The sequence below is a fragment of the Bombus impatiens genome, unplaced genomic scaffold (genome assembly GCF_000188095.3).
Source record: "Bombus impatiens unplaced genomic scaffold, BIMP_2.2 scf_0543, whole genome shotgun sequence".
Classification (NCBI taxonomy): Eukaryota; Metazoa; Arthropoda; class Insecta; order Hymenoptera; family Apidae; genus Bombus; species Bombus impatiens.
This window is the reverse complement of record NT_176962.1, coordinates 306,930-334,790: the sequence shown is the minus strand read 5'-3', so window position 1 is coordinate 334,790 and position 27,861 is coordinate 306,930. Positions and strand designations below refer to the sequence as shown.

The 27,861-nt window shown below is 37.4% G+C and overlaps 1 protein-coding gene across 8 annotated transcripts in view; it reads left to right on the top strand.

Moving 5' to 3' along the window:
* Positions 1-27,861, top strand: part of LOC100740873 (fat-like cadherin-related tumor suppressor homolog) — a 340,184-nt gene that overhangs the window by 279,232 nt on the left and 33,091 nt on the right. For all 8 annotated transcript variants that reach the window (XM_012388221.3, XM_024369173.2, XM_024369172.2 and 5 more), the window contains exon 4: positions 7,851-7,912. In XM_012388221.3, coding sequence (XP_012243644.2) covers positions 7,851-7,912 — 62 coding nt within the window. The remainder of the gene's footprint in view (positions 1-7,850; positions 7,913-27,861) is intronic.

Genomic DNA, 27,861 nt, shown 5'->3' with positions numbered 1-27,861 from the left:
TAATGACGTGGATGATTTAGACAGCATTGTCAGAAAAGAAGTTTGTCAATATAACGTAATATTTTGCAAAAATTAAATATTATATCGTGGCATATTTCAATCTATTACAGTTTACAGGGAAAATTATATAAAATCTGGCTGGCGGTCAACGCGTTAATCTATAAATTTAACATCAATCTACAACAAATAATTAAAAATGAGCGATCAAAATTGTAATCAAAACTACGCAGTATCTTGTACGATGCGAGAGTAGAACATATCTAACATTAGAGTAGTCGACAAGTGTGCGTCAAAAATACTTATCAGAATATCCGACTGATCATGAACGTTTACGTGGATTCTGCTTAGTCGGCGAATACGCAGATTTAGAAACAAGCCGGGGAGATTCGAAATAAGCCTACGGATCGCCATGGTAACTACGATGATCGTGCGTGAAGAACAGATAGGTCGTTTAGCCGGGAATTTCACCCTGGCCATTTTGCAAGGTATAAACGTATGCTTATACGCGTACTTTCTCTTCGTCTCGCGAACGCGAAATTGATCGCTGCGATTAGGAACTACGCACGCGTGCGTACTGTAATCGCTCGGCGATTTGTGAACCGATGCAATCGCCGGCCTTTGTGGGAATCGAAAGACGCAAGATGGTAGCGATGCCTGATTCTATGAATTATCGTTGAGGGAATGGAGAGTTGGCCGGAGGTAATCGTAAATGTTTCTGATAGGAAGAGAGATGAACGCGAGGTACCAAGATGAATTATTTGCTCGTTAATAAGCATTTAATGTATTGATTGATGCTGATGGTGGTGATGATAAAACAACTAGAATTTATGTCTATTTCATTCAGTGTTACTATCGAACCAAGAATTGCGTCGAGTTTGGAAATTGGAAACATGAACTCTGGATTTTCGCCTGATTATAAATGGATATTTTGCTATAGGAATTTTTGTAAATTTGGAAAAAGGCGAATGTTAATAATATGAGAACAGAATATTTGTCAGAGTATTAATTAAAATGGAATTCTTCCTCTGATAATAATATTTATACATTTTTATGAGATGCTAGATCTGTAAATTTATTAATACTCTGTTTTCAAACTTTGCTACTATCTCATGTACTCGATTACAAATGGAAATTCTTTTGCACAAAGATAAGCTTGCGATTAACTACGCGTAGCATTCTCAAATTTCTAACAAAGTAAAACTGCTTCTTCGCTATATCTCTGACATTCGCATATAAAAACGAAAGAAAGAACTGTCGGCCGATAGGATCCAGTAAAAAGAAAAGACACTGCACAATGAACTGCAGCACGATTCCGGCCATAAAACATCCCAACAATCAACTCGGAAAGAAGGTCAGAAATCGCATGTACATTGTACAGCATAACTCCCTCAGGTTCGTTATCGCAATTACGCGCACGTAACGAAACACTTCTACATTTCCTTTCTTCAACCGTTCCCGATTCGAACGAAAAGCAGAACGAACGAGTTCGCGGAAACCAAAAGAACAAATCGCGAAGCCTAACGCAATTCGTAATTACGTGACGTAAAAGTAAATCGTTGGATCAAAAGTGGACAAATGCATAACTTCAGTTTAAGCGATCACAAGTTGTTCGAAGGTTTCCACTTGATTGAAATTTGGTTTACACGAGAAAACTTTCAACTGAGTTTCAATGATTCGAGATCGATCAATCGGCTCGGTCAATCGAGCAAAAGTTGCCTAACGTAAACGCTACTTAAAGAGCCGACTACTACAGACGAGATTGCATAAGTTACAGCGCGAGAGTCACCGGGAAGCGATCTAATTTCGCGCGGTTGTTACGTTTACGGTTCACCAGCTGTATTGTTTTTATTTAAAGAAACACAGGAAATAATAACGGATAATCACGGCGTTTTGGGAATGCTATTGCGAGGATTAGATCAGATACCACGGCTCTCTCGGCTGTGTAATACGCTGCAGCCCGGGGAAAGCTGTGTGTACACATGCGCCAGTGAAACAGGTTAGTCGTATCCGATGAACATCGCGTTTTATCACGAAAAGGTTTTTTTATGTCTGCTGCAATCGAGTATTCGAACAGGCGAACGGCGATAGGGATATTATTTTGGTTATTCGTGCAATTGAAAAGATATTTGAATTGAAATTTTATATTTATGCAAAATAATGGATCATTAGTACATTTTTAATACTTTCAATGTATTAATATATTTTCAATCCGTTTTGAAATATATTCACATTTCAATGTTCAGCTTTTAACTATGTACTCCTCGTTTTATCCTTCGTTGAATCTGACTAAATTTTACTATACTTTTATTTGAAATCGTGATACTTTAATATCTATTATACAAAGTTACGTAACAATATGATGACCTGTGACGCGACGCTATCGTCACACGAGTATTAACTATTAGTTTCCAATATACATATTTATTTATCTGTTTATACGTTTCTCTGGTCATTTATTGTTTCTATTTTTATGCTTTTGAAATATTTGAAGTTTCTGAAATTTCCTGCAAACATGACGAAAGCTATATTTTATTCGCGTATCCTTAACTTGAATATAAAACTCGGTAAATCTACTTTTTCTTCTACCAAACTCTCGTCACACATTTCGAACGCGAAATTCAGTCGCAACCAGCGTGTTCAGCCCGGCTCATTCAACCCTGCGATTTCGCTCTTTTATTTTTATCCCGTTCGCTCGTTCCTTCGTTTAACACCTGTTCACGTGGAAACTCAATACGAAAGTCCTATGTCGTCGATTGAGAGCTTCTAGAATCGCGTTCGCGAGTTTATCCGAGTTTATTCGACGATCGGAATCGATGGAATAAGGTCGATAGCCCGACATGACCGAAAAACACCAGCCGATCCGGCACGAATTTTAAGATCCCGCGACGCATTTGCAATTCAAAGCGATACGTACACGTCGATAGGTAGCAATTGTTTCGATTCTTCATACGCGATCAATGGCGGCTTCTGATTGTACCGGCGCTCGTTAAATTTCCAAGCGTCCTGATTTCGTGCCTTCAACTCGCCGGAGTTTCACCTTTACCGATCTGTGGAGCAAGATGCGTAATTTGCATACCTAAATAACACGTGACCGCGATAAATCTGCCGATTCTCGAGTTCTGCCTTGATTTCGATCACGTGCTAATTCTATGAAAATGAATTATGCTTGATGAACCACTTTTCATCGGGACGCTACAATAATATTACAACTTGTTACTTGCGCTGCATTTCGTTTTCGCATAGGATTAGTTTGTTGTAGAATGTATGTTATTGAATATTTTACGATATTTTAAAGTTTAAGCTCGATTACGACCAGTGTTCGCGAAACTAACAAATAATATGCGACCATTTAACCCGTTAAAAAAGACTTCGATCATCACGCAATTGGAAATTAATAAAAACACATCCGTTTCATTTCGATTCGTTTCACTTAGGCTTAGTCGTAACAAACGTAAATATAGTGTATAATTCATTTTTAACATAAATCAAACTTGGTCAATAACGCAGTATATACAATTCTAATTTCTAAGTCACTAACATTTCTCTGTCCCCCAAAAACCCTTCTCAAACTTCGATTCACAATTTTTCCTCGTTCAAATACGCAGCCCATATACGCAACACTGCTCGTTCAGTCGCGATATTTTCACGCGACGGGGATGTTCCTCGAATGCACGTGAAAAGAACCTCTGCGACACTCTGCACCGGAAATCACGCTCGACGACGCGACGTGAACTGTGCAGGGGAAAAAATTTCTCCGGGGAAGCTGGCTGGTCCCACGGTTTTCCACGGAACATTTTTTAGCAGTCGTCATAGAGTAAGCTGCCGGCGGGCTTCGAGATCTCGGGGATGAACGTCGTTGGTTGTGCTCCGGGGAGACGAAAAATAAATCTGTTCTGATCTGATGATAGCGGCACATCTTGGTATATCGGCGGAACCAGATAGCACTGTCGATAATATCGCGAATAGTTTTGATTTCCGATAACGAATTTCTCGCGGAGAAAGCTGTCTACGTGTGACGAGCCGCGCGTTCATTCGGGTGAGTCAGTCGAGACGACGATGTCTCGATGTGATGAGACCGAGGGATCAAAACGAAAAGCAATTATTTAAATGCGTTCTACGTCGTGAACTTTTCTATTCGTCGTCGAGTTTTTACCGGTATCAGGCTTTCCCTTTCTTTTTCACTTCGTCTTGTTCACTTTATTTTTCGACGATCTCTCGTTTCTCGTGACCATTCTTTTCTTATGTGGATCGAGCCTAGAGGGTGATGCGAATGAATCATGGGAATAGGAATAATGTAGCTTGTTTTGTAAGAGTTTTGGATCGTTTTTGAATCGGAAGAGCGCCATTAAACGTATTAAATTACGTACATTATATTAAAATGTTATTTAAATTGGTATGCATATAATGTAGTTTAATGTAAATCTTTCGTTTTCCGTTTTAGCTTTTGTTACATATTTCTTCAATAAAAAAGGACTTACAAGAGGAATATAGGAATTAAACGATCTCAGTAAAATCCAATAATTAATAAATATAAAAGAATCGTAGAGAGTATCTGTTATTATTAATTATTTAAATACCTAGAAAGAATAGAGCATTTTCAGAACTATTTTAATTTTCATGTTACGTAACTATAGAAAAATCAAAAAAACATCAATCCATTCTTTCACTCTGTTATTCGAAAGTTTCTCTAAATTCCATATAAAAACCAACTCCATATCGGTGACCACACGAAAATCATCTTCAGTTGGACACTGCAATGCGAACCGAAAAAGGACTCGACTCTATCGTGGTTCCATTTTGTCGTTTACATATCTTAGCTTTGACACGCGTGTATCACCCTCGTAAATTTTCCAACAACCTTTCAGACTCACCCTGTACATTCGTCGCGTCATCTCACCCTTCTAACCTTCCCCTTTTTCTCGTTTCACCAGTGATTCCAACGAGAAAAGCGCACGTTGGCAGAACGTCGACCTTTATTACCACGTCGAATCTTTTGGCCAGAAAAGTGTACGTCGTACCGGCATCGTATTCGAGCAACGATATTGCATTTGACGACCGTACTGTAGTTTCTTGTCAATTTTTTATGTCGACCCGTGATTGTGATCTGAGGCTCGACTCGATCAAATGACGCGTATCGTCATTTTGTGTTGATGGCCCTGTATGATCCGACAGCTTTGTATTTCTAATTATATAATACACACAAGCACGAGCTTTTGTTATTAGTAAACTGCGCATTTTTTATGTAATTTACAGAAAATTTGGGAGTGCAAGCAGCTATTGAATATTAGTTGAAATGCGTCATAAATGACATGTTTGATTTCGTTATAAAAAATAGATTATATGATCCTGATGTTGTCCAACAGTAACCAAACTGAATTATACAGTTGAAGAATATCGAAACGGTCGAACTTTGTTAGCATCTATTCGAATTTTAATGTATACAAATCTTCATTTACCTACTGAAAATTTCATTTGCAATTGTAATTGATTCTTTACCATACCAAAAGCTAATTGGGTATTCATCCTCGTTTCGTCAATTATGTTCAATGTTGTAATTAATTTCTTTCTTTAACAGCCTCGCTACGTAATTTAAATTTATATGTGGATATTATTGGACGAATGTATCTGTAAATTGTTTTTTATCTCTGAAAGTAGTAGACAAAAGATACGTCAACAGAAGAAGGGAATATTTGAAAATAAATTGCGATTGAATTACAGAAATTTAACCAACAATTCATTTTTACGCAATTTTTGATAATATTCCCTATTGAATAAATCAGACCTCAAGGAGCTAGATAAAGCTTTCTAATTAGCGCATGAATTTGGTCGATAATTAGCTTCGTGAACACAGCCGCGTTCAATATATTTCGCATCCACGAAATTCAAGCGTTCCCCACTTGAAGTGTAATGGAATGCACAGAATCAGAGGTTTGGTAAATTTCGCGCACGCGTGCCAAACATCTCGCTTCTTCGCAAAATAGAAACATGCGGCTTCTTAACCTGATTAGTATTTCCGGTTGAAATATAAAATCTGTGTCATTTGCTACCATTGCCGGAAGCCGGAGAAATCGTGCAGAATGTGCAGAAAAAAAGGAATGCGACCGCGGGACAATGTACTCTGGAAATATTTTCAGGGGCTTCGTTTTTGTTCTGCAATGTTGCTTTTAGAAACGTTCTCAGAGTCCGGAAACTGTCTGCATCCGGTTAAATCTTCTGTCATCCTGTCAAAAAGTTGCTCTGGTAGATACTACATACTGAAACATAGTTAAAATTATTACGTTGTAGGTGTAGCTTAACGAAATGGAAGATTCTTTCTAACTTTCAAAAGAAGTCGTCACAAAAATCATTGCAGTTAGTACAGTTCAAATTAATTTTTATTTCGACTTATTCGACAAGAGAACATTCGTTCTACACTTTCTTCGTCAAAAATATATTTTTAATTTTATTCATCGACGGGCAAATTTTAATTTAACCCATTTAAACGATAATATCAACGCTTCAGTCTCATTTCGATCATCCATTCTTCTTATAAATAATTAATCTTCTCTCCCATCTGTGCAGCATCAAATCAATCGTAAGAAACGTTTCCCCTTTTCAGTCTTTCTCCGGATCGAATTTCTTTCGTTTCTGGCGACGAACATCGGCGGAAAAACGAGAAGGGACGCGTCGCGGAGAACAATTTGCCGCGAAATTGTTACGGTCTCCGCGACGAATAGAAGGCCGAAACCCAATTACCACGTCGACGTTTCTCGATCGCCGACGTTCGAAGCTCGGCTACAGACAATGCCAGACCCGAAACTCTCATTTTTTTTCCCCTTCCCTCAATTATTTTTCGACGACACTCGTCGAAAGCAGACGGATGCGCGAAACGCCCGGTGTCCGCGAGGCATTCGAGCCTTTTCGATTCCACGCTGTGACGGAAAACCGTTCGTTCTTCGCTGCGAATTGAACGAACGGAACGGCATATCCATCGTCGGTCATCGTTAGTCCTCGAATTTTCGCCAAGTGAAACCACAAACGAATCCCTGAATATCGTGCATTGAATCGTGGGTGTGAAATAAAATATACTGTATGTGCGTAAATATACAATGATACTCGAGAGTATTTAAACACACATGGAATCTCTTTATGAAAATATTGTAATATTATGTGTGCTACAAGAAACATTTTGAAATTTCACTAGCACTATAATGAGATGTGGCTATCATAATTACGTTCGCAAAGTTTGAAAAAGTCAATAAAGTATTTATGCAGTCATATATACATTATGGGAAGCTATAATATTTAACGAGGCCATCTTTAGCACTAATTATATATTTAAGACCTCTATCCGTGTCATATCAGCTTTTTACTAAATGTATATATACTTGCAATATATACTTTGTTACCAATAAATTTCAGAAGTTTCAGAAAATCTTGTACAACACACATGATATATTCATACAAATTTTCTACGATAAATGCACGAATACATTCGGCAGCTACAGTATGTATATCTATGCGTAATTGCATAGAAAATGAAAAAGAGACGAGAGAAAAGAGGTGAAGGGAGAAAATGTGAACAACGAGGGAAAGAATAGAGAGACGAGTTCGACGGGATTCCGGTGAAATCTGAACGCTATAATTTCGTGGAAACCGTGGGCATCGAGCTAATCTTTGTCCCGCTAATTGAGGCCTTTTCATTTCACCGTAAATTGCCACGGAGAATTGTCCTCCGGTTTGCTCGGTGGCGTCGGTTTACCGGTCGGTACTCGACGATAAAACGTCAGCCCAGAAACCTTAATTGAAACACCGTTTAATCGGGATTTATTAAGGTTGCTGATCTAATTCTCTATTTAATTATGTTTCAGGTTTGATCACGACCAGCGGCCGGAAACTCGATCGAGAAAACCAAGCGGAACATGTTCTCGAGGTGAGTTTGCATACGAATTATTATTCGTAAACGGAGAAAAAGAAAATGTATACATTGAAATTTGATTCGGGACCATGAATCAGCCGTTATTTGTGAGAGTCCTGGATTTTTTGGGTGACGCGTCGTTGTCTTGCGATTAATCGAACGGGTCATGTTACATTGAATACGGAATGATACATAAATTGCAGGTTGATAGCATTCCACGTATTTAACCTGTATGCAAACTTGTTATTTGAAATTAATTTTTGTCAGGATTTGTTTTTTGGAAATAAATTCGAACGTATATTTAATCGTATGCACGTAATATGCAAACGATATCAAAATGCAAATTTACATCTTCATTGCATTCCGCTAAATTTTCTCCGTGACATGTACGTATTTTCAATTAAACATACTCTTCATAAATTTTTTCTGGTTCTTTATATGCAACATCTAGAAAATTCAATCGTGTATAATTCCTTGAAACTCAATCTTATTTAATTCCTATATGAAAATCTAAATTATACTGCGCTAAACACATAAACTAAATTTATTTGGATCCAATAGCTACAAAATTCATTAATTCCCAATCGTATAATAGAAATTCATCTTCACGTAGTAAGCAACCCTTATTTAATTTCTATGTCTCGAATTCTAAGCCGTGCCTCACAAAATTCATAAATTACGCTTTGAAAATTACAATCAGGTCCTTTTCACGGTGCATTCGTATGCAACACAAGTTCTGTATCCCCTTAATCGTTTATTTTCTGACGCGATTACCAGCAGATCCCGGAAAGTTTTGACGCGATACCGTACCCGGCTTAATACTAGTTGTCCGACTCCCAAGTAGCTTCAGCAAAATAATCACCTTACGCTAAGTATAATCATGCGTCGATGTGTACGTGGTCGCGTAGTTGGCTCTTTGCACACGAACCGTGGTCGGGTTAAGCTGGATTCACGCAAGTCAGGTCATGACGAGGCGACGCCGAATTTCTCAGATCGCGATGAAACGCCATAATGTAGATTCTAAATCCTTTTTGCTCGGGCTTAGAGGTTCTTCGTTAATTGCTCCAACCAAACTACTTTTTTCGTTACTTTCTAATAATTCCTGGTTGTTAATCGAAATGGCGGAAGGGGAAGCTAATAGGACTGAGATATAGCTTAATGTGAGGAAGTGGATTAACGAATGTACAAATTTAATTTACCATAGTGAATCTGCGAATATTTGGAAAGTATAATTGAAATGATTATATGCTATGTGTAGAATGTTGATATTTCAATTACGACTAGAAAATACTATTTAAGGGGAAAAATGTTTAATTAAGTATCGTACATGGCTTCTTGTAACGTGCTCTGAGTACATTATTAGGAGACTATTCGCATATTTTCATAATTTAGTAATTTACTGCAGGACGTAGTGACTAATTGCTTTTAATCCCTTTCATCATTTGGCAACGTAAAACGTAATATGTGCATGAGTGTATGCTGCGAGGCTGGAAAATGTATTCTGTAACACCCAGTATAACTACAAACATTGCTACATATTTTCGTATGCTGATTGTTATGCAGAATTCTGGGATACCTGAGATAGAAAATTCTCAAACTTTCTTTGGTACGCTCACAATGAAAATAAAGAAAAATGTTTACAAAGCGAAAGTTCTGTATAAAACGGTATAAGAAGTTAGATTTCCTCCATTCTATTAAGCAATATCACTTTCCATAATGTAACAGTTAAGCATGGAAAACTCATCGAATCCTTATCCAAAACACGATAGCGGCTCATTTCATCCCCCGAGTTTAAAACGTTCTCGCATTCTCAAATAGCCTCTGGCGAAGCAGCGTTCTACGCACCCAAATGAAATCGCTAAAAAAGATACAAAACACTAGAAAACATAGTCCAGAGGTTTAAAGCGATTCAGGGGGAGGTATCTTGAAAGTGTTGAATGGTAGCAAGTCATTAAGGTAAATCGAATTTCCTAACAGCGTGCTAACGCAAACAGGTGATAGGTCGATTACCGATGCACCCTTTCTATCTCTTTAGTTTCACCCTCTTCACCTCCTAGCGAATCTCTCAAACCGTTCCACCCTTCGATCTTACCCCCTCTTTGGTACCCATTCGCTCGCTTCATCCCCTAATATTGTCAGACTGGAAATGAGGAAGAAAATCGCATCCTCCCGAAGATTGAAAAGTAAAATGAGGAGAGAATCTCCTGTCTCGCACGGTGAAAGCGAGAGGACCAGCTTTAAGGGTGTCATTCCCTCGGAGAAACACCGAAAGAGAGCTTCTCTCCTCTCGGAGGGATGAATGAGAGAGATTGTGTTAGAAAAGGGAGGAAAAAGGAAGTGATACTAAAATGGACGGATGAAGGAAAGAAAAGCAAACTGTCGGACAGTGAGTGGATAGAAAATCAAGGACGGGACAAGGTGAGGCATTTCTCTGCGGCTCTCTCGTCATCCGGGGCTCTCAGGGATTTCTCTTCGCGTTCGGATTAAAGGAAGAGCACCGGCCTGGTTCCCCTGCCGTGTGTCTTTCTATAAGGCTTCGTATATTTGTATATGTGTGCGTCTGTGTGTCGTGAAACACCGGAATTTCGTTACAATGGAAAGAGCAAAGGAGTGGTATAGCAATCTTGGAAAAAGCTTTCCCGGCCGCACCGAGGGCTACAGATAAATAGACGCTGCTAGAGACGACGAATGCTTTCCAGCCCCGATAACGAGTTTTTACGTGTCAATAGATCGGGATTGCGTGGACAACCACATCGGTTTCCGATACAGCAGATCTTCAAGAGAGGATAAAATTTATTAAGTCACGCGGTTACGATATGTTCGATTTACGCGTAACGGAATTGAGTTGGTGGGACGCGTTGCTTACATATCAGTCTATTTGGGATTCTTATTTCATTAATTTGTAGTAGTTCATCAAGTTGGGGAGTGAATCGAACGAATGACGGTATTGTTCGAGTTGTGGAATTTGAGAATTTAGTTTTGATGTTTGATATTGCGTTAAGATATTTAACAAGTGGGTTATTTTCTAAAAATACTCGCGTCTCTACCAGATGTTGATGTTGTCGCTAAAAAATCATAGAAACTCCTTGTAATCTTCGTCTATGCTGTATTGCCACAACAATAACCAACTCTAAGTTGGTCTTCAAACATTTCACCTTTAAATATTCTTCCCCATTTCAGCATAGAAATTATTTGAGAAATATTGGACGAATGCTTATGCTATGCTTTACACAGTGTCCGCGTAAAAGTTACGATACTTGATTATACGTTGTCTAGCAAAAGAAACATCAGTGTCAACTAGAAAGTTGTTCGATGAAATTTGTTTAGTCTGTCGTCGTCGATCCAAGGTTGAAGTTCCGCCTCTCGAAACTGGCTATCTGTTAGTGTCATCGTCTCGCGGGTGCATAGATATTTCAAGATCGTACGTTCGTAATAGAATTGAGATTGAACAGCTCGTACAAAGAGGATAAGTCTCTAGCTTCCAGGTCTACTTTAATCAGAAAATTTTCTTTCATCGAGATGCAAGTTACTTCTCTGTTGAACGGAACGATCAAAGGTAGCATGATACGTAGCAAGTATCAATCGATAAGAAAGTCGAAGCTGAAATGGGTCTGCAGCGACATGGTAAATGCATGTTTTTGGGAGAAAGTTTTGAAAATGATGTTTGTGGAAGAAATTCAAAGTGGCTGGTATCATCGTGTATGCATAGTTTTGGCAGCATGGAATTAATTATTGAATGTTAAAATTTAACTTGCCTGTTTCTTTCGTATAATATTCATGAAAAAATTTAAATAAATTAAACCACTTCTTGCTTGTATTCCCTAAATGAAATTCAGATTCAAACACCCTCCAGATACTTTCAAAAGCGGTCTGGAATATCTACGGTCCATAGGATCTCTCAAACTTCTGCTCTATGAAGCATTTCCTCTAAAACCACTGTTACCACTACTGTAACCACTTGGTGGGCACATGTACATATAATAGTATGCGCATATTCAGTGTGACTTGTGAACTTTTTCATACCAAAACTTTCTAAATTTAAAATATGCAGCTTTTTTTGTCAACATCATGCTGGAAATATTTTCTCAAGTAGATAAATACGTATGATAAATAAATATGTATGTAACAGGCAGAGATATACAATATATTGAAATGTGCATGTTTATCTAATTGTATTCATAAAAATATAAATTTGCATACACATCCGCAGTCTAATAATGGCTATAATAATCAATAATATCTATAGACTAAAATCAACATTAAAGAGGAGAAGGGTTTAGAACAAAGAAGTTGCGTGTTCGCCAGCGATTATAGCAATATATCAGAGATTCAATCAAACGCACATAAAACTACAAGTACTTAGCGTCAACGAAGTTTTCACGTAAAACTTTCCGGACGATCTAATAAATTACGATTATCAAATTCTACCATCGTGTTAAAACCCTGTGAAACGAATAATTACAGCTTAAGGGGACACACGGTCGCCACACTGAAATCACATTAATTTAGTGGAAATAGGATATCCAGTGGAGAACGTCATCGAGATTCGTTCGAGTTACATTTCATATTGCGCGGAACTTTGCAATGCAAATAGCCCGGTCTCTTCCTGAATATATCCGAGATTAATCTGCCAGGCGAAATAATGATCCAGAACGATATTTAATATTTGAAATACAAATTTGTATTAGCATCGTTAGTTGATCGTAATGGCCGACGTTAATAAATCGCGCGAAGAAAATCAGGGAGAAAAAGAGGAGAAAAGGGAGAGAAAGAACGAGCGATTCTCGTTGAAGCAATAATTAATTATCGTACAGGTGACTCGGCGTTATTCCTATAAAATTAACCCAATTATCGTCGCAGTCTATGTTTTCCATAAGCGACCCGTGATAATTAATCGAACATGCTGCAGGAAGAGACACGGGTCTTCTTAATTGAATTACTATAATAGGAGGATATTAATTGTCACTGAAGTGATAAATCTCGATATCTCTGCAACTGGACCGGTATCGATGATTAGGAAGGTTAAATAGTTAAAGTGACATTTTATATTAATAGGTAATTGTTTATACAATCCAAATTCTCGTGGATAAGTTAGGAAAGAAAATCGCTTATGGGGTGACTTAATATTTTGGCTTCATCCCTATTCTGCTGCACCTCTGAAATTCGTTTATTCGACCAGAATACATGGTAGTCGTACGTAGATTCGTGCGTTGCTGCATTTTCGCAGAAACGTCGGCGAAGTTCGTGCCTTTTTTCATAATTCCGCTTCATAATTTACGAGCCTCGACTACCGCATTCGTAGGCATGCAGGAAACTAGAAACCGCTTTTCCTCCGCAACGGAAACTCGACTCGTGCTGTCCGCTGCTTTTTGAACACGATAAATCCTGGAATCGTTCGCCGTTTCGCAAAAATCGACATGATTCGATTCTAAAATATCGATATTACTCATAGACTTATTTATTACTTTATTTATATTTCGAAGAAAAGGAAAAGGAGGTAAAATGTATTTACAGGTAATCAATATCAATCAAATCGTATCAAATTTTATCTATATGCTTATCTATGCAAATAATCGGTATGTTCAATACATAACAACATGGAATTATTTCGATCGTGCATAATTAATTACAGATTTATGACATATGAAGATGTGTGATTTAAATGGAATCTCTTATAATGATATCATTCGAAAGGTTTGATTAACAAATATTCAGTTTTGATGTTGAGTGGTGATATTTGACGTTTGACTGGTTGGTTAATAAATCAAACACGTTATTGAACCATAAATCGCGCATCGCTCAATTTTCTAATCTAATAATCGCATTTTATCAGTTGATATTCAAAAGCAGGAATTATTCCCGATAATTTTTTTATTTTAAGCTGTACATTCATATAATTTCTGTTTTGCTCATCTAATGACTACGAATTAAGGTTACTCTTCGACCTAGGGAACAAATGTACACTTCCAAAACTTGCACCGGTAATATTAAATTATGGCAACGGCAATTAGTTCACGTCGAAAATTTGTCGAGTCACGGTTACACGATTCAAGTTAATATTCGCTTCTTGCTCCCAAAGTCTATTAGGATAATCATTGATAATAGTAATCGCAATAACTGCATTCTGTTTCGCAAATGCAATTGTCGTTTCATCATTGGATAAAACATACATATTTGTCTATAATTTTGCTAACGTTAATCCTCGAATTACTTCGATTGTTGCAAGGAAATTTAAATTTTGAAAGGATAACTTGAAATTGTGTTCAAATTCGTTAAATTCTTTAGCGAGGACACGGTAGTACAGCGATTCGAAGAAAGTACTCCGCAAGTTGTTTTGAAAGATAACAGAAGGAATACCAGGACCAGTGTGCAAAGACCTAAGAAAAATTGTACTTCTAAGAAGATTGAAGGATTGGAAGGATTATTTTTTGGGCAGGTCATATATATCATTTTGGAATTCAATCACATTTATTCATACAACGTCGGTTAATGATATCGCTTCTACATAGTAGCAAACGAATCAAAATTACCTACTATACGAGAAACGAACAGACACCCTTAGGTCACCATTGGAATTACCCGTGCATTACAATAATCTTTTTCCATTGAAAATTTAAATATAAACATGCCCGTAACCAAATAAAAATATGTCAAGGGAAATCTCGACGCGTTTTATTCAAAGCGCAACTAAAGCCCCGTGCAACCACCTTTTCTTTCAAAAGGGCCGAATCCGTTTTAAAATACGGGTATGGTCGAAAGAACTGTTTATTCCCGGTTCTAAATCCTGCAATTTTGCATGGAAGTTAAAGCGCCACATTTTTAACCAACGTACAGTCGCAAAGGATTTCTAAAATTTGACTTGCACAACGTTGGTGTGCAAGAAGAGTGAGAGAATCTCATCAGTTTCTATTCTAGCAACTTCCTGCTCAGTCATCTTATTATAGTACTTATTCATCTTATTATAGGCCACTCGAAAAACTAGATTCTTCATCTTGGTATTAAACGTGCTACAACTCGCCGTTACAGCGATAAGAGACTATGAACTCCTGTAAATACCTCTTCTATTGAAAATTAGGTCGTTCAAAAGCTTTGTTGCACGGTTATTGCCTAGAACAATAAGGGAACCATGATCCTGAATACCTCTGCGCTAGGAGTTTACTGCTTACAGGCAATTAACGTTAAGGGATCATATGAAAGTTTCCTTTTAAACCATATTCGGGTAATTTATAAATTGATATAGTTGAGAAACTTTTAATAAAAGGAAAAAATCAAATGTATAATATCGTGCACTTTGTATCTAGAGATTAAAAAGTCAAAACTCTCTTTGAGACAGGGAATAAATTTCATTTTATAAAGCTTTTCAGAGGATCCTTTGATAACAAGGAAAGGAGATTGATAGTTATTCGTCCCATTTCGTAATTAAAACTGTTGGAGATTAAAATCCCGGAAACGAAATTCTCTTATTTTTAATATTCTTCTAAGTCGCTTAATAACTTAAAAATAAGCTTTATTGAAGAAATATTTTAATTCATGATTATCTTTCTTGAAACGATTCGTTTTCTATTTATTTCGATTAATTTTCGAAAACAACTAACATATATCATGTTTCACTCTGTTTGAAATTTTCATCCGAATCTATAAACACGAGATCTCCACATTTTAACAAGAATACAAGCAAATCATCCACGAAATAAAGAATCGCTATAGAAAACTATCTCACGTAATTACATCCTATTCATCCATATCACAACCTTCGTCAATTTTCATCTTATCCGTTCCATTCGCTTCTTTTTCCCATCGAAGTTCTCATATTTCGAGCTCGAACATTAACGAAATAACGCGGAAAGAAAATGAAGGACGAACCGCGAATTCTGGCAGCAAAATTTCCCGTTTCCGTAGATCGAAGAAAGGCTCGCTGAGTTTTGATGGCTGCAGGTTTTCGGGGGTCGGTTCAGTGATCTTATTCACGAGGCACGCTTCCAGATACTCGACCGACGGTATTCGAAGTAGACTTGAAACTTGCTTACCAACGGCATAGGACGCCAAGTGTCTGCCGGATACAGTTTCGAGCATCTACTCACGCTATAGACTGTTGAAATTTATGATCGACGGATGGGCTTAAACTCTCTCATTGCAGATTCTTCGTTAATTGAACGAATATCAGGCACCTCGCTCTCTCTCTCTCTCTCTCTCTCTTTCTCTCTCTCTCTCTCTCTCTCTCTCTCTCTCTCTCTATCTATCTATCTATCTATCTATCTATCTATCTATCTATGTATCTATCTATCTATCTATCTATCTATCTATCTATCTATCTATCTATCTATCTATCTATCTATCTATCTATCTATCTATCTATCTATCTATCTATCTATCTATCTATCTATCTATCTATCTATCTATCTATCTATCTATCTATCTATCTATCTATCTATCTATCTATCTATCTATCTATCTATCTATCTATCTATCTATCTATCTATCTATCTATCTATCTATCTATCTATCTATCTATCTATCTATCTATCTATCTATCTATCTATCTATCTATCTATCTATCTATCTATCTATCTATCTATCTATCTATCTATCTATCTATCTATCTATCTATCTATCTATCTATCTATCTATCTATCTATCTATCTATCTATCTATCTATCTATCTATCTATCTATCTATCTATCTATCTATCTATCTATCTATCTATCTATCTATCTATCTATCTATCTATCTATCTATCTATCTATCTATCTATCTATCTATCTATCTATCTATCTATCTATCTATCTATCTATCTATCTATCTATCTCTCCAACTTTGTGCACTGGTATCATATATTGCCGCGTATTTCGTAGGGAATTTCATCGATGCAACGACGTTCCCACCGCGATATACTTCGATCGAGAACGCATTACGCGTAATATCCACCTGCTGCCAGTGAAAATATTTAAACGTTGCAATATCGCCAGCACAGTACGCGCAAGATACCGTAAAGCCCTTCCCTTTTGTCGATAAATTGAAGTTGATGACGATTATTGAAACGGATAATGAACAGCCATTGACAGACGTTTGTCGCTGTTTTGGTGTCGCGCTGATAGGAATTGGACGGCGTAAACGCTGATTGTTCTCGCGGAATTAATTGGCAAATTGTGATTTTATCTATAGAGATTTTTGCAGACTTTCATTCCGGGATGTCGAGGAGATAGACAAATATTTACAGAATTTTGTTTTTCCCGTGTACACAGACTGTTATTGCGAGATTTTACAGCAAAAATTGGAAATCATAGAGGAACGGAGTAAACAGAGTGTTTTGCGTTTGTGACAGGTTGGTGAATTGCATTGAGATGCTGATATTCTCAGGATGTATGACGTCATAATATAATCTTTTATACATGTTCACATAGTGAACGACAGTCTCGCTTTAAATTTAAATATTAAAATTGGAGTGAAAATAAAGCTTCGATACAAAGACGTAAAGCCTGAATTTGTTGAATCTTTTAAACCACATCATGCATTCAAAATTCTAAGGCCAATGGCTATAAGACCAGAAAGGATATCGCAAAGCTACATATATTTACATACACCTAGCCAATGTAAAACCGTGGATTGTGTTCAATCAGACGATCTCGGAAACAAATCTCCGTCGTATATTTCATACAAAACGTTTTCATCGACGTAACGTATTTCGAGTGTACCACGAAAACACATTTCTCCTTTGAGGGAAAGTCGTAGAACCAATCAATCGGGTACCTTTGAAAACCGAGTTCTATCTTTATGGATACCACGAGATACAGAAAAGCACGATCTTCTTGATAAATAAATACTCCTAACAAAGAAGATTTACGTCTCGACAAAACGGATGTATCTCACCGGAAAATTACTTGTAGCACAACAGCCAACATCCGAGTTATTGCATCGTAGAAACGCATAACTGTGAAAGCTATCCAGCTTAGCTACGGCGTGCAACTCGGCCAAGCACGCCGAAAGCTTTTTGCCACGGCTTTATTAATAGCCCCGATTTTTCATGCTTTTTCCTCATCTCGTTCTGTCCCGTCCCCGCCTCGCTGACAGTTTCTCGCGCGAGTCGCGCGACACGCGCTAAAATATTTCAGCGCCATTGCAGCTGAACCTTTCCGACGTGTAGCAAGTGCATTAATAAGGACGCTCGCCGTCTAGCCAGTTCTGCTATCCTTCGCCTGTGTTTTTACACCCGGTTTTACGCGTTACGTCCTCCACCTGTAAACTCAATTAGCGACATAATTAACGATACAAGCGGCGAACGTCCTTCGAGATTGCCTCCAGGATGATAAAATGCCTGTCGATTACGTGATGCTTGTGGCTAATTGTCATTGAAACTAAGATCGTATGCTTGTAGGAGGTATTATTACTGTGGTTATTTGCATATATGAAAAAACGCGCAATCAGTTTTTCACTGCTAAAGATATTGAGAAGTATGTCTGTAGAAATATCAATTTTTGTGAGGGAAGGAATAGTATAAAGGAAGAAGAAGGATGATATGGAAGAGAGAAAAGTATGCAAGTAAGAAGATTTAAAGTAAAGAAAGAAGGGAGGATAGGGAGGCAAGCAAAACCGGAAAACGCGTTTAGAAATTATTGAAAACTTGTTTAGGAAGCAAAGATGATAATGTACGATACCTTTCAAAATCATGAAACTTCTGTCACTGTCGTAAATCCAGAAACGCTACGCACGTCTGACCAATATCTTCCTACTCTACTTATTCAAGAGCGTTATCTGGACATCGACGAAGAAAACGCCTTCCAGTGTACCATACTCAACGGCTTCGTAGCAATGACATCTGACAAGCTATTCGCGTAAATCGACCAAGAAGCTCATTTACAGCTTTCTCTCATTACCACGATTCCTTGTGTCTCGTATAGCGTACGATGGCTTTCAGCTGCTTAGATGGAGCCCGCCAATTTCCGGTCGCAAGGTGCTGCTGCACCATGACGGAAAAATATCGCGCGTATTCAGCGTCTTTCTAAGATGGTTAACCAAAAGGAGGGTCACGTATTACGACGACAGGCAAAAAGAGGAGCGGAGGGAAAAAAAAGGGAAAGAACCGATCGTAGAGCGCGGCGAAAAAGGCTCGTTCAGCAACGGCGAGTTCCTTTTCCTCCACCCCTATTTTTCATCGACTTCTTTCTCTTCCGTCTTTCTTCTTTCATGGCACTCAGCTTCTCGAAGAACCCTTACGCGCTATGAACACTCGAACTGGCCGGTAAAGTCGCTTAATTGACATTCTTCTTTCCCCTTTACACACCGGTTATGACGACAACCGGCTATATTTCTGAACTCCTCTCGCATTGTAATGAAAAGCTCCGCTTTCGTGCACATGACGGTTTGAAGAAGAGAAGAGGAAGCTGCGAAAGAAGAAGGATACACGGGCGGAGAACACTCAGACGATTTTTAAGGGAGTACTGAACACACAGGGGTCTCGAATGTGCTTGGTCTTTATTCGGCTTTGAGTCGCGACAAGTCGGATTCTTTTGAAATGGCGACTGATGAACGGGAACGCGTGAAACACCGTTCTTAATTGAAGAATACACGGGTGAGGGATTGAAGTGCGTGGAGGAAAATGAACGTGTAAAAAGATTCTGTCTTTAAGTAATTCTATTGTTTAGTATTTACGTGTTCTTGTTTGAACTTGTATGATAAATGGTATTCGAAATGTAGTTGTTGAAACAGTATATTTTTATGAGTTCTCTAGGTTTTACTATTGACTCTCTTGTAGTTAATATTGAATTTTTACTAGATTTTATTTTTAACCGGTTAATGGAAATTTTTTATTTTATTAAGGAAATATACTCGATGCCAACTGATTTCTGCTGCTTGCATCGTCGAAGTAGAAATAAAATGAAATACCGCAACGCCTTTCATCAGGAGTACACAAAAAAGACATCTTTTTTCTAAGAGAAAAATTCTGCATTTCGAGATCTTACGAACGATGATACACTGATATCATCGCGCTGACGCAGAAAACTACGAAAGTGTAAAGCTCCCGTCGCTCTAACGAAACGTCAATTATGTCGCGTGCATATGAATGTCTTTAAATTGTTTCCGCGAAAAGTACGTTTAAAGTACTAGAATGCTGTCTTTTACGTTATGTTAGTGTTCTTTTTCGTGACAACGAACCATGAGCCTAGATATTGAACTGTCTACCCAGGTATTTTTTCGTGAAACCACTCGGTCGCTTAGTCATCAAGAACGACGTACGTGCTTCGTCGCCAGAGGATATAATATATGTACGTGTACATATATACGGCTCGCTTGATTTTCGTCTCATTACACGTTTCTCTTTTGCTCGAGCTTCGAAATAAGAGATGGAAGAAAGCGCTTCTTTCTCGAGAAGCTTGCACAGTGGCGGTGTAAATTGATGTTCTGACAATACGTTTGTTATTCTGTTCTTTTCTCTTCTCTCTTTTCTGTTCTCTGTTATGACTCGGCGTGAAAGCGTTTCTTTTCTTTTTTCTGCTGGAAAGTAACTTTTGATGGTGGAAAAGAAAAAGAAGATGGAATGATAGGAACTGAATTTTATAGACAAATTTTATTGCTTGAGTTACCCAAGTAAGTTAGAAGGTTTGGCATAGGAGAAGAATAGAAAAATTAATGGAATCGAAGATATTTAAATAGAGAATGAGTAGTGTACCTAGAAAAATAAGTCGAAAGAAGGTACTTAAAAACACGGTAAACAGAATGGAAAGAATGGTGCGTAAAAAGATCTCTACATAATCGAAAGATTTGGAAGTTACGTGAAAAAGTAAAAAATTAAAAGCTTGCAAGAGTTTAAAATCATCAGCGCAAGGGCAATGTTTCAAAGAATACTAACAACAACAGTAGAAAATAAAAAAATAGAAAGTATCGCTGATAAAAGAAGCTCCTAAACAAGAACCACAAGAATGTCCAAAAAATATAATACCAGAGCGTTATAGGAATGAGGAAGCACGGAGGAAGAACAGAGAACCATAAAGGTTGACATAAAGTAGCACAAATAGTAGAATACGCGTAATACGGACATCGAGGAAAATGGAAAAATAGAGAAAGACCGACGCGTGGGTGAAAAATAGCAGACTACAAGCACGAAGAATCATAATGATGAAGAAACATAGGTACGGCAATAAACGGTAGCAAAAACAGAAGAATAGCTGGCAACGGTTTCCAAAAATGAAGGAGCACAGACGGTTAAGCGGTGATAGGGAAGAAATAGCGGATCAGAGGAAAAGTTGGGAAAGGCAAGGAAGCGAGGAGTATAAGGGGAGGAACTAATCAGAATGGTTATTCAAAAATCTTGACGATGGAAAACGCCTGGCCGCGAGCGTTCTGCGTGGTACGGTCGGACGATCATCGGGAGAAAATGCGAAGCAGCCGCGGAAAAAAAATCCGACACAAAGAGAATACGGGAATGCGTGAACCCACCCGCTTCAACGTACCATTGTCTCGAATTCTAAAGCGGCTATGTATCCGCGATTTTCATGGCTGCCTTGATTTCCACGGAGCCTATTCGGCGATGATTTGACCTCGTGCCCATTCACTCCCTTGTATCGCCATATGTACAACACGTATCACTCGTTAAACTACTCGCCTTTCTTTTTTGTACAGCAGCGTTTTTGAATATAGATTTTTGTTTAATTAAATATTTCAGTACGATTGCTATATTTCTTCTATACTTCGCATGTATTGCACATTTGTATGTTTTATATTTTATAAAGGCTGTTCGATTGCCTGATGTAAATATCTTCCTTCGTGTTTGTATTCAATACATATGTACGTGGAGTGAGAGAATCGGTTCTAATTTAGATTGTAGTTTGTATCGCTGAGTCATAATGACATCACACGGTCCATAACAATTTAGATTAAATTACTGTTAATTTTAGAGCATTTAATATTACTTGGTATTTTATATTTCACGCGGCAAACATTATCGATCTTTAGAACTTAAAATTAGATAAATAATTTTGATTACCTGCGAGTTCTAATGATACAAACTGAAAGCATCGAGCATCAACTCTCATTTTATCAATCGCGTAACTGCAAATCCTAATATAGAATCCCTTATCCAAACTAAAACGCAAGCGGTGCAATATAAAGCGCATAAAAATCCAATTTCACCCGTACGAAGAATGTATTCCCTCGGTAAAAATCCGAGTTATTTGCCATGATATCGCACGGGTACACTGAGGAGGTAAGAATTTCCAGACAGAAATCGAAAGGCTCTGATATCTTGGAATCTGACTATATACTTTATTGCCAGAAACGTCAAAAATAGCCAGCAGATATAGGAATTCCAACTCGACTTTGGTATTTCAGGCAGAAAACGGGAGTATGCTCGAGGCTAGTCGGCTCGCCGACGGTTTCACTGAAACTTCATCAACGTTGTCCCATTTAAAAGCGTCTTCGCGGCCAAGCAAACCGAGGAAGGCAGAGAGATATCGGGATCCGCGTATCTCGATAAATCGTTCCGCAGAACGCAAACTTCGCGGCAGTCAATCTCGTAAGAGCCATGGTTCTCGAACACCGCCTTCGGGGCTATGGTTATTAATTACACGATCTGGCTGCTCGTTAATTGAAGACAAACTTCCTCCGCGGGCAAAAACAAGTAGACAATTAAGAGAAATACCGGAGCGTCGGCGACGGTCGTAGTCAGCGGATCTTCGATACCGTCTGCCCTCTCGAGCCAGTTCTAATTATTAACGACCGCAATTACTACGGTGTTTCCTGTGATAATATCTTTCAGCCCTGTTGTAACTTCGTACGCGGGGAGTCAGGGAGCTATCACGTATCAAGAGACAATGGGAGTATGTATCTAGGAATCTAATATGGTTCATCGAGTGACGATATAGCGGTAATTTTGGTGACTGTACTATAGAGATGTTGATATACTTGGAGGAATGTATTGGTAATGATAGATAAAAGATTTTCATGTTTAGAGTAATTGCTTTTAAGAGTAAAACAATTCTTTAAATATCTAAGGATACCAAGCATTGTATATGTACAATTTTATATCTCAATTGATATCATTGATGTAATACAGAAGTTTAGATTCCATTGCTTAATTCTTTCTGAATTTCTTTATAACGAAGTAAAAATAATTTTGAGAAAGTTAATCTGATGTTCAGTTATTGTTGCCAAAATATACCGAGCGTAATGTGTTGTTTTTCCAACTATCTGTGTAAATGCATGTCGTTTTAGTTTGCCTGGTATCAAAGTGCAGAACTCGAGGAAGCTTCAACAAGCCTTTTATATGCTTTTTTGCGCAGCTTTATTTTCTAGGTTATATGAGGTGTAAATAAGTTGCAGCTATAAAGTTTATGATGATATATCAGGAGTTAGATGAGATTCAATCTTGATACGTGCTATCAAGAGTCTCAGCGAAAGTAAGCCAGGAGTATATTCCTTGCAGATGTTCTTATCAGTTTTTGTCGCGCTCGATTCTAAAGATATGAACTAAAAAGAAACTATGTTAAGCTAAAAAGGTAATAAAACGACTGTCAACTTGCAAATTACATGGATATCTCTAAGACCACTTTTATCAAAAATATCTTTGTTACTTCTAACAAATTTTATTTAACCTTTAAGTTAGTTATTTATCATTTATTTGCTCTATTCTACTGCACGACTATAAATTCTACTAAGAATTTTAATTTCAAAAACTATTAAAATACAAGTTTTTGCACTCGTTTTATAAATTGTCTCAGCAATGCTTAAAAGGTACACGAGCTTTTCTTGAAATAACGAACAGAGATATCGCGATTTTAAGGGAACTTTCCTTTAGAAGAGAACAAACATCTACGTAAGAATGGCTTCTTATTGGATAAAACCGAAGAATCGTAGAACAGCAGAATTTCGCTATCGCATCCATAAAATATCGTATTAGTCGTGCACATTTTCAAACGTCCCACGCAGAAGCTCGGTTTTATTTCGAAACCAAAGACACGTTGCCCGAAAGGATAACGTTTATCTAGCCACTTAACCGTCTTGTGCGGGACCTTAAGCGTTTTCCAATGCATAGCTGCGAGCTAAACGAGACGTATCCTTCCAATCCTTTAACCCTATTTCGATCCACGCCCGCAAAAAGTCTGTCGATGATCGAATCGGAGCGACCGTCGATCCTCCATTTGTCTTCCACTAAACATATTCTCGTGTTTCATTAGCATAATTATACAAAAAATTGATGAAAATTGATAGACCACAGCGGTTGATCGAATTGAGCGCGTATTCTATCGAGAGACGCGTTTTCTTAGACCCTTATGATGGCATTTTTTAATAAAATTTTTTAATAAAAAGTCTATTGTACATATTTTTGAAATCATGCTTTTCGAAAAACTCTGCTCTACTTTTCCAAAATTGTATAATAGGATACCCCTTTAAATAGTGATTTTCGCTAGTTCGAGTTCGTAACGCTAATAAGATGAAAAGATTCTAATGAAATTGTGATGGGAAGCTATGAGTGATAGAAAACAAGTGGATGAACAAGCTCGAATTATACTTCGAATTTTAACGGTGCACTATGAAATTTTGCATTCGTGGACAGCCACTTTCCAATGCTCTTTCTCGAGCTTCCGCCGGTGAAAATAATTCATCGTGACCCGGTACCCTTGCTCAAATGTAATGGAATAAAAATACGATATCTTGTCGTATAAAAGCGAGAGAGAATTTTTCAACCGCTTTTCTACAGTTGCCAAAAAGAATTATAAATAAGTTGGTCAGCGGGAAAATAGTAGAAAAGGATTAATTCAATTGAAGTTTGAAAATGAATCGTCCATTAGTCACCTTGGAACTACACTTAACATAGTTCCAAGCTGGAACTACGTGCTTTACCTTTGCTTCTTACACGAAGAATGATTTTCGTATGAGAGTTTGTCGTTCGCGGGAAATGGGTTTGTTCAACGAAGAATAGAACAAATAAACGTGACAGTGAACAGCTCCAAAATTATGTACATTTTTTTACTGAAACAAACAAGTGATAACTCTACTAATGATTTATCGGTGTAGGTGGAACGAAAACAAAGACGACAACAAAATCTAAATGAAACGTTTCGTTAAATAAAACAGGAAAGCTTGGACCAACGATTTTCCGACACTTCGGTTTTTCACGAATCTAAAGACTTCTCTGTTCTAATCAAATATTTTATGCTCTCTATAGTTTATGGAAAAACATAAACTTCCTCGAGTCAAATCAATAAAAAAAGTTTCTTTTATTAAAATTTAATCTTTCCAGAGCTTTCTGTCGAATTTTACAAATATATGTTTTGTTAATCAAGATGAAATTGGAAATTATATTTTTATATTTTACATCATTCAAAATTATTTAAACTCGAAACGTTGGAATAAAATAACGATAATATTCATTGAAGAAACGTTTGGAAATGTTTTATTTGTGAAAGGAATAAAAATCGTAATAAAAAATTTTACTTCGAAGTTACACAAAGGCAAATGATATAGCAGGAATGTCCATGATGGAATATGTTCGCGATTAGTTATCCGGAATTTACCGCCGAGTTTCACAAAGCTTTGTGGCATTGGAATTTTCTACAAATGAATGAAGCAGGTGAAGCATTCTAAAACGTACAATCAGATAAAATTCTGATAGACTCCCTGGGACAATTCCCATGAATTCGAGAAAATGAAACTGCGCATAAACTTCCTATAAAATTTAAATTCAAAAATTAAATTTGCCGGATAAAATCTACCTGTCATGAACTACAACGAGCATTAACGCGATGAAATAGAGAAATGTTCAAAAGAAATAACAGCAATATCTATGAATATCGAATGATCGACGTATAAAAGGCGAATACAAGACTTACAAAAGGAAAAGCGAGAGAAATAGAAATACGGTAAAATTTTGTTTATCTTGAGAGAAATTTCTAGAAGTAGAATCAATGGTAACGGTAATTGCATTCGGGAAACCTTTTAAATAAACTGGTTCTTGCGGTGGTATCGCGTCGCTTTTGTGCCCATTGATAAGTTAGAAAGTTTGTAAGGAAGTCGTTGCAAAGCATGCTGTCTGTAACAGAAATTCATCGAGGCAGTTCCTTTCAAAATTCACTACAATTCTATCGCAAATTCCAAACGCAAGTAAATTGCGCAAGTTATGGAAAATTAAAAGCTATTGACTTTATTCCGATGACTAATACGTGCATAAAGAAACTTTCTCAATCTCTTTCATCTTTAATTTGCTTATTTCAATTTTATTCGTAATTATCTGATATTTATTTTCAATATACACTAAATTTTCTTCGGACAGTTATTGTATTCGCTTGAAAATTGGAAAATGTTACAAACCTATTATATCGTAGTAGGTCATTTAGTTTGATATCTTATACTATACGTTAACAATTTTGTTTAAAATGGATGTAGATTAAAATTCGTAATTTACCACCAAAATTCTCAAAATTTCAAAATTATTATAATTTGAAATGAAAAATGGCATGTGTCCTGGAATTTTTCAGCAGGTATGTATACCTAATTTAAATTTTGAATATTCTGTGCCATGATTTTTATCGAACCATCCATTGTGACTAAAACATGATCATCTGCTTCAAGCCGATTCGAGTTCGATAAAAGCCTGGCTCTTGTTTCCACAATAAAAATGAAGATTTTTCTGTCTCTACGTCGCAGTAACTTCGGCATCAGCTATACGGCGATACGAGTGTGTTCCTCCTCTATAAAAAGGGCCGTAAAAGTACGGACAGCGGTTCACCGAGCAAGACAATTTCGAAAAGCGCAGGTAATGGCGCCTACCGGGCGCCATTCACGATTTACACAGTCCTTGAAGCAGGTTTTGCCGCCCTGGAGTGCCGCTTTCTTTCGTCCGCAGAAATCTCGACATCTTTCTTGGACAGGTCGCTACGTCTTTCAACGTGGCTTCAAAAGAAATCTTATCTGCGTTGAGTTCTGCGACAGTATCTGGCAACATTATAGAGTGGTATATTGGTCGGATTTGCGCAAGGTTGAGACGCAAAGTGCATGAGGAAATTAAGGGAACGATACGAGACGGGCTAGCGATAAGCTTGTAAAGGACGATGGAAATTTTATGGGCTCTCTTATTTGTCTTCTGATTATTTTTTAAAATATATTTTATATATACGTACGTAATAAAGTACGATAAGCTGCTTGATCCATTTAATTTGTTTCTAAGTGCTCTGCAGTGTTAAAGGAAATGATAAGTTCAAGTAATGATACATTCAAAGATGATAGACATCTCTTATATTTTTATTTATGAGCATCTCTTATATTTTATTTAAGACCAATTGTCTGGATAAATATTATTTTTACTTTATATTTAATAAGTAGGAGTACTTGACCTTGAAAAGGAAGAACTCATTCTGAATTTGGAATAATCGCAGCCTGAAGGAAATATTACGCGGATCTCTGCTCTTCTACAAACTAGAGCTACAAACTCTCGCGTAATTACCTAATTTCCATCAAGCCTTTTCCACAATTCAACAAAGAAAGCCCATCAAAGTTTTAGTTACATTTACCTTCCGAATTCGTTCCAGTATGCCCCGTGTCTCTTTATTTTAACCAAGAACAAAATGACACAGAGGTTGTCTCTTCCATTAAAGAAAATGATAGAAAACGTTTCGTTGACGAACATGTAGAGATGCGCATAGGTAAAAGGTTACCTGCAAACACGGCCATGCAGTAAATTGCGGCCGCAATTGCGCGTTCTCGTTTCGTCTATGTTTCATCAGATTCGAGAATCGTTCCAGCTTGGAGAAACCAAGAACAACGTCGATTGCGTGTCTCAGATGAACGACATTCCTGAGATCGAACTTTATCATCGCGATATTTTACTTGCCGATTTTGCTATCAACGTGATCTTAACATTCAACTGATATTGTTAGCTTAGAAATTAAAATATTTAATTTTAGATCATTTAATTCTATTTAGTGACTACATTTCGTAACAAAGATAATTTTCATCATATGAAATACAGAATACTA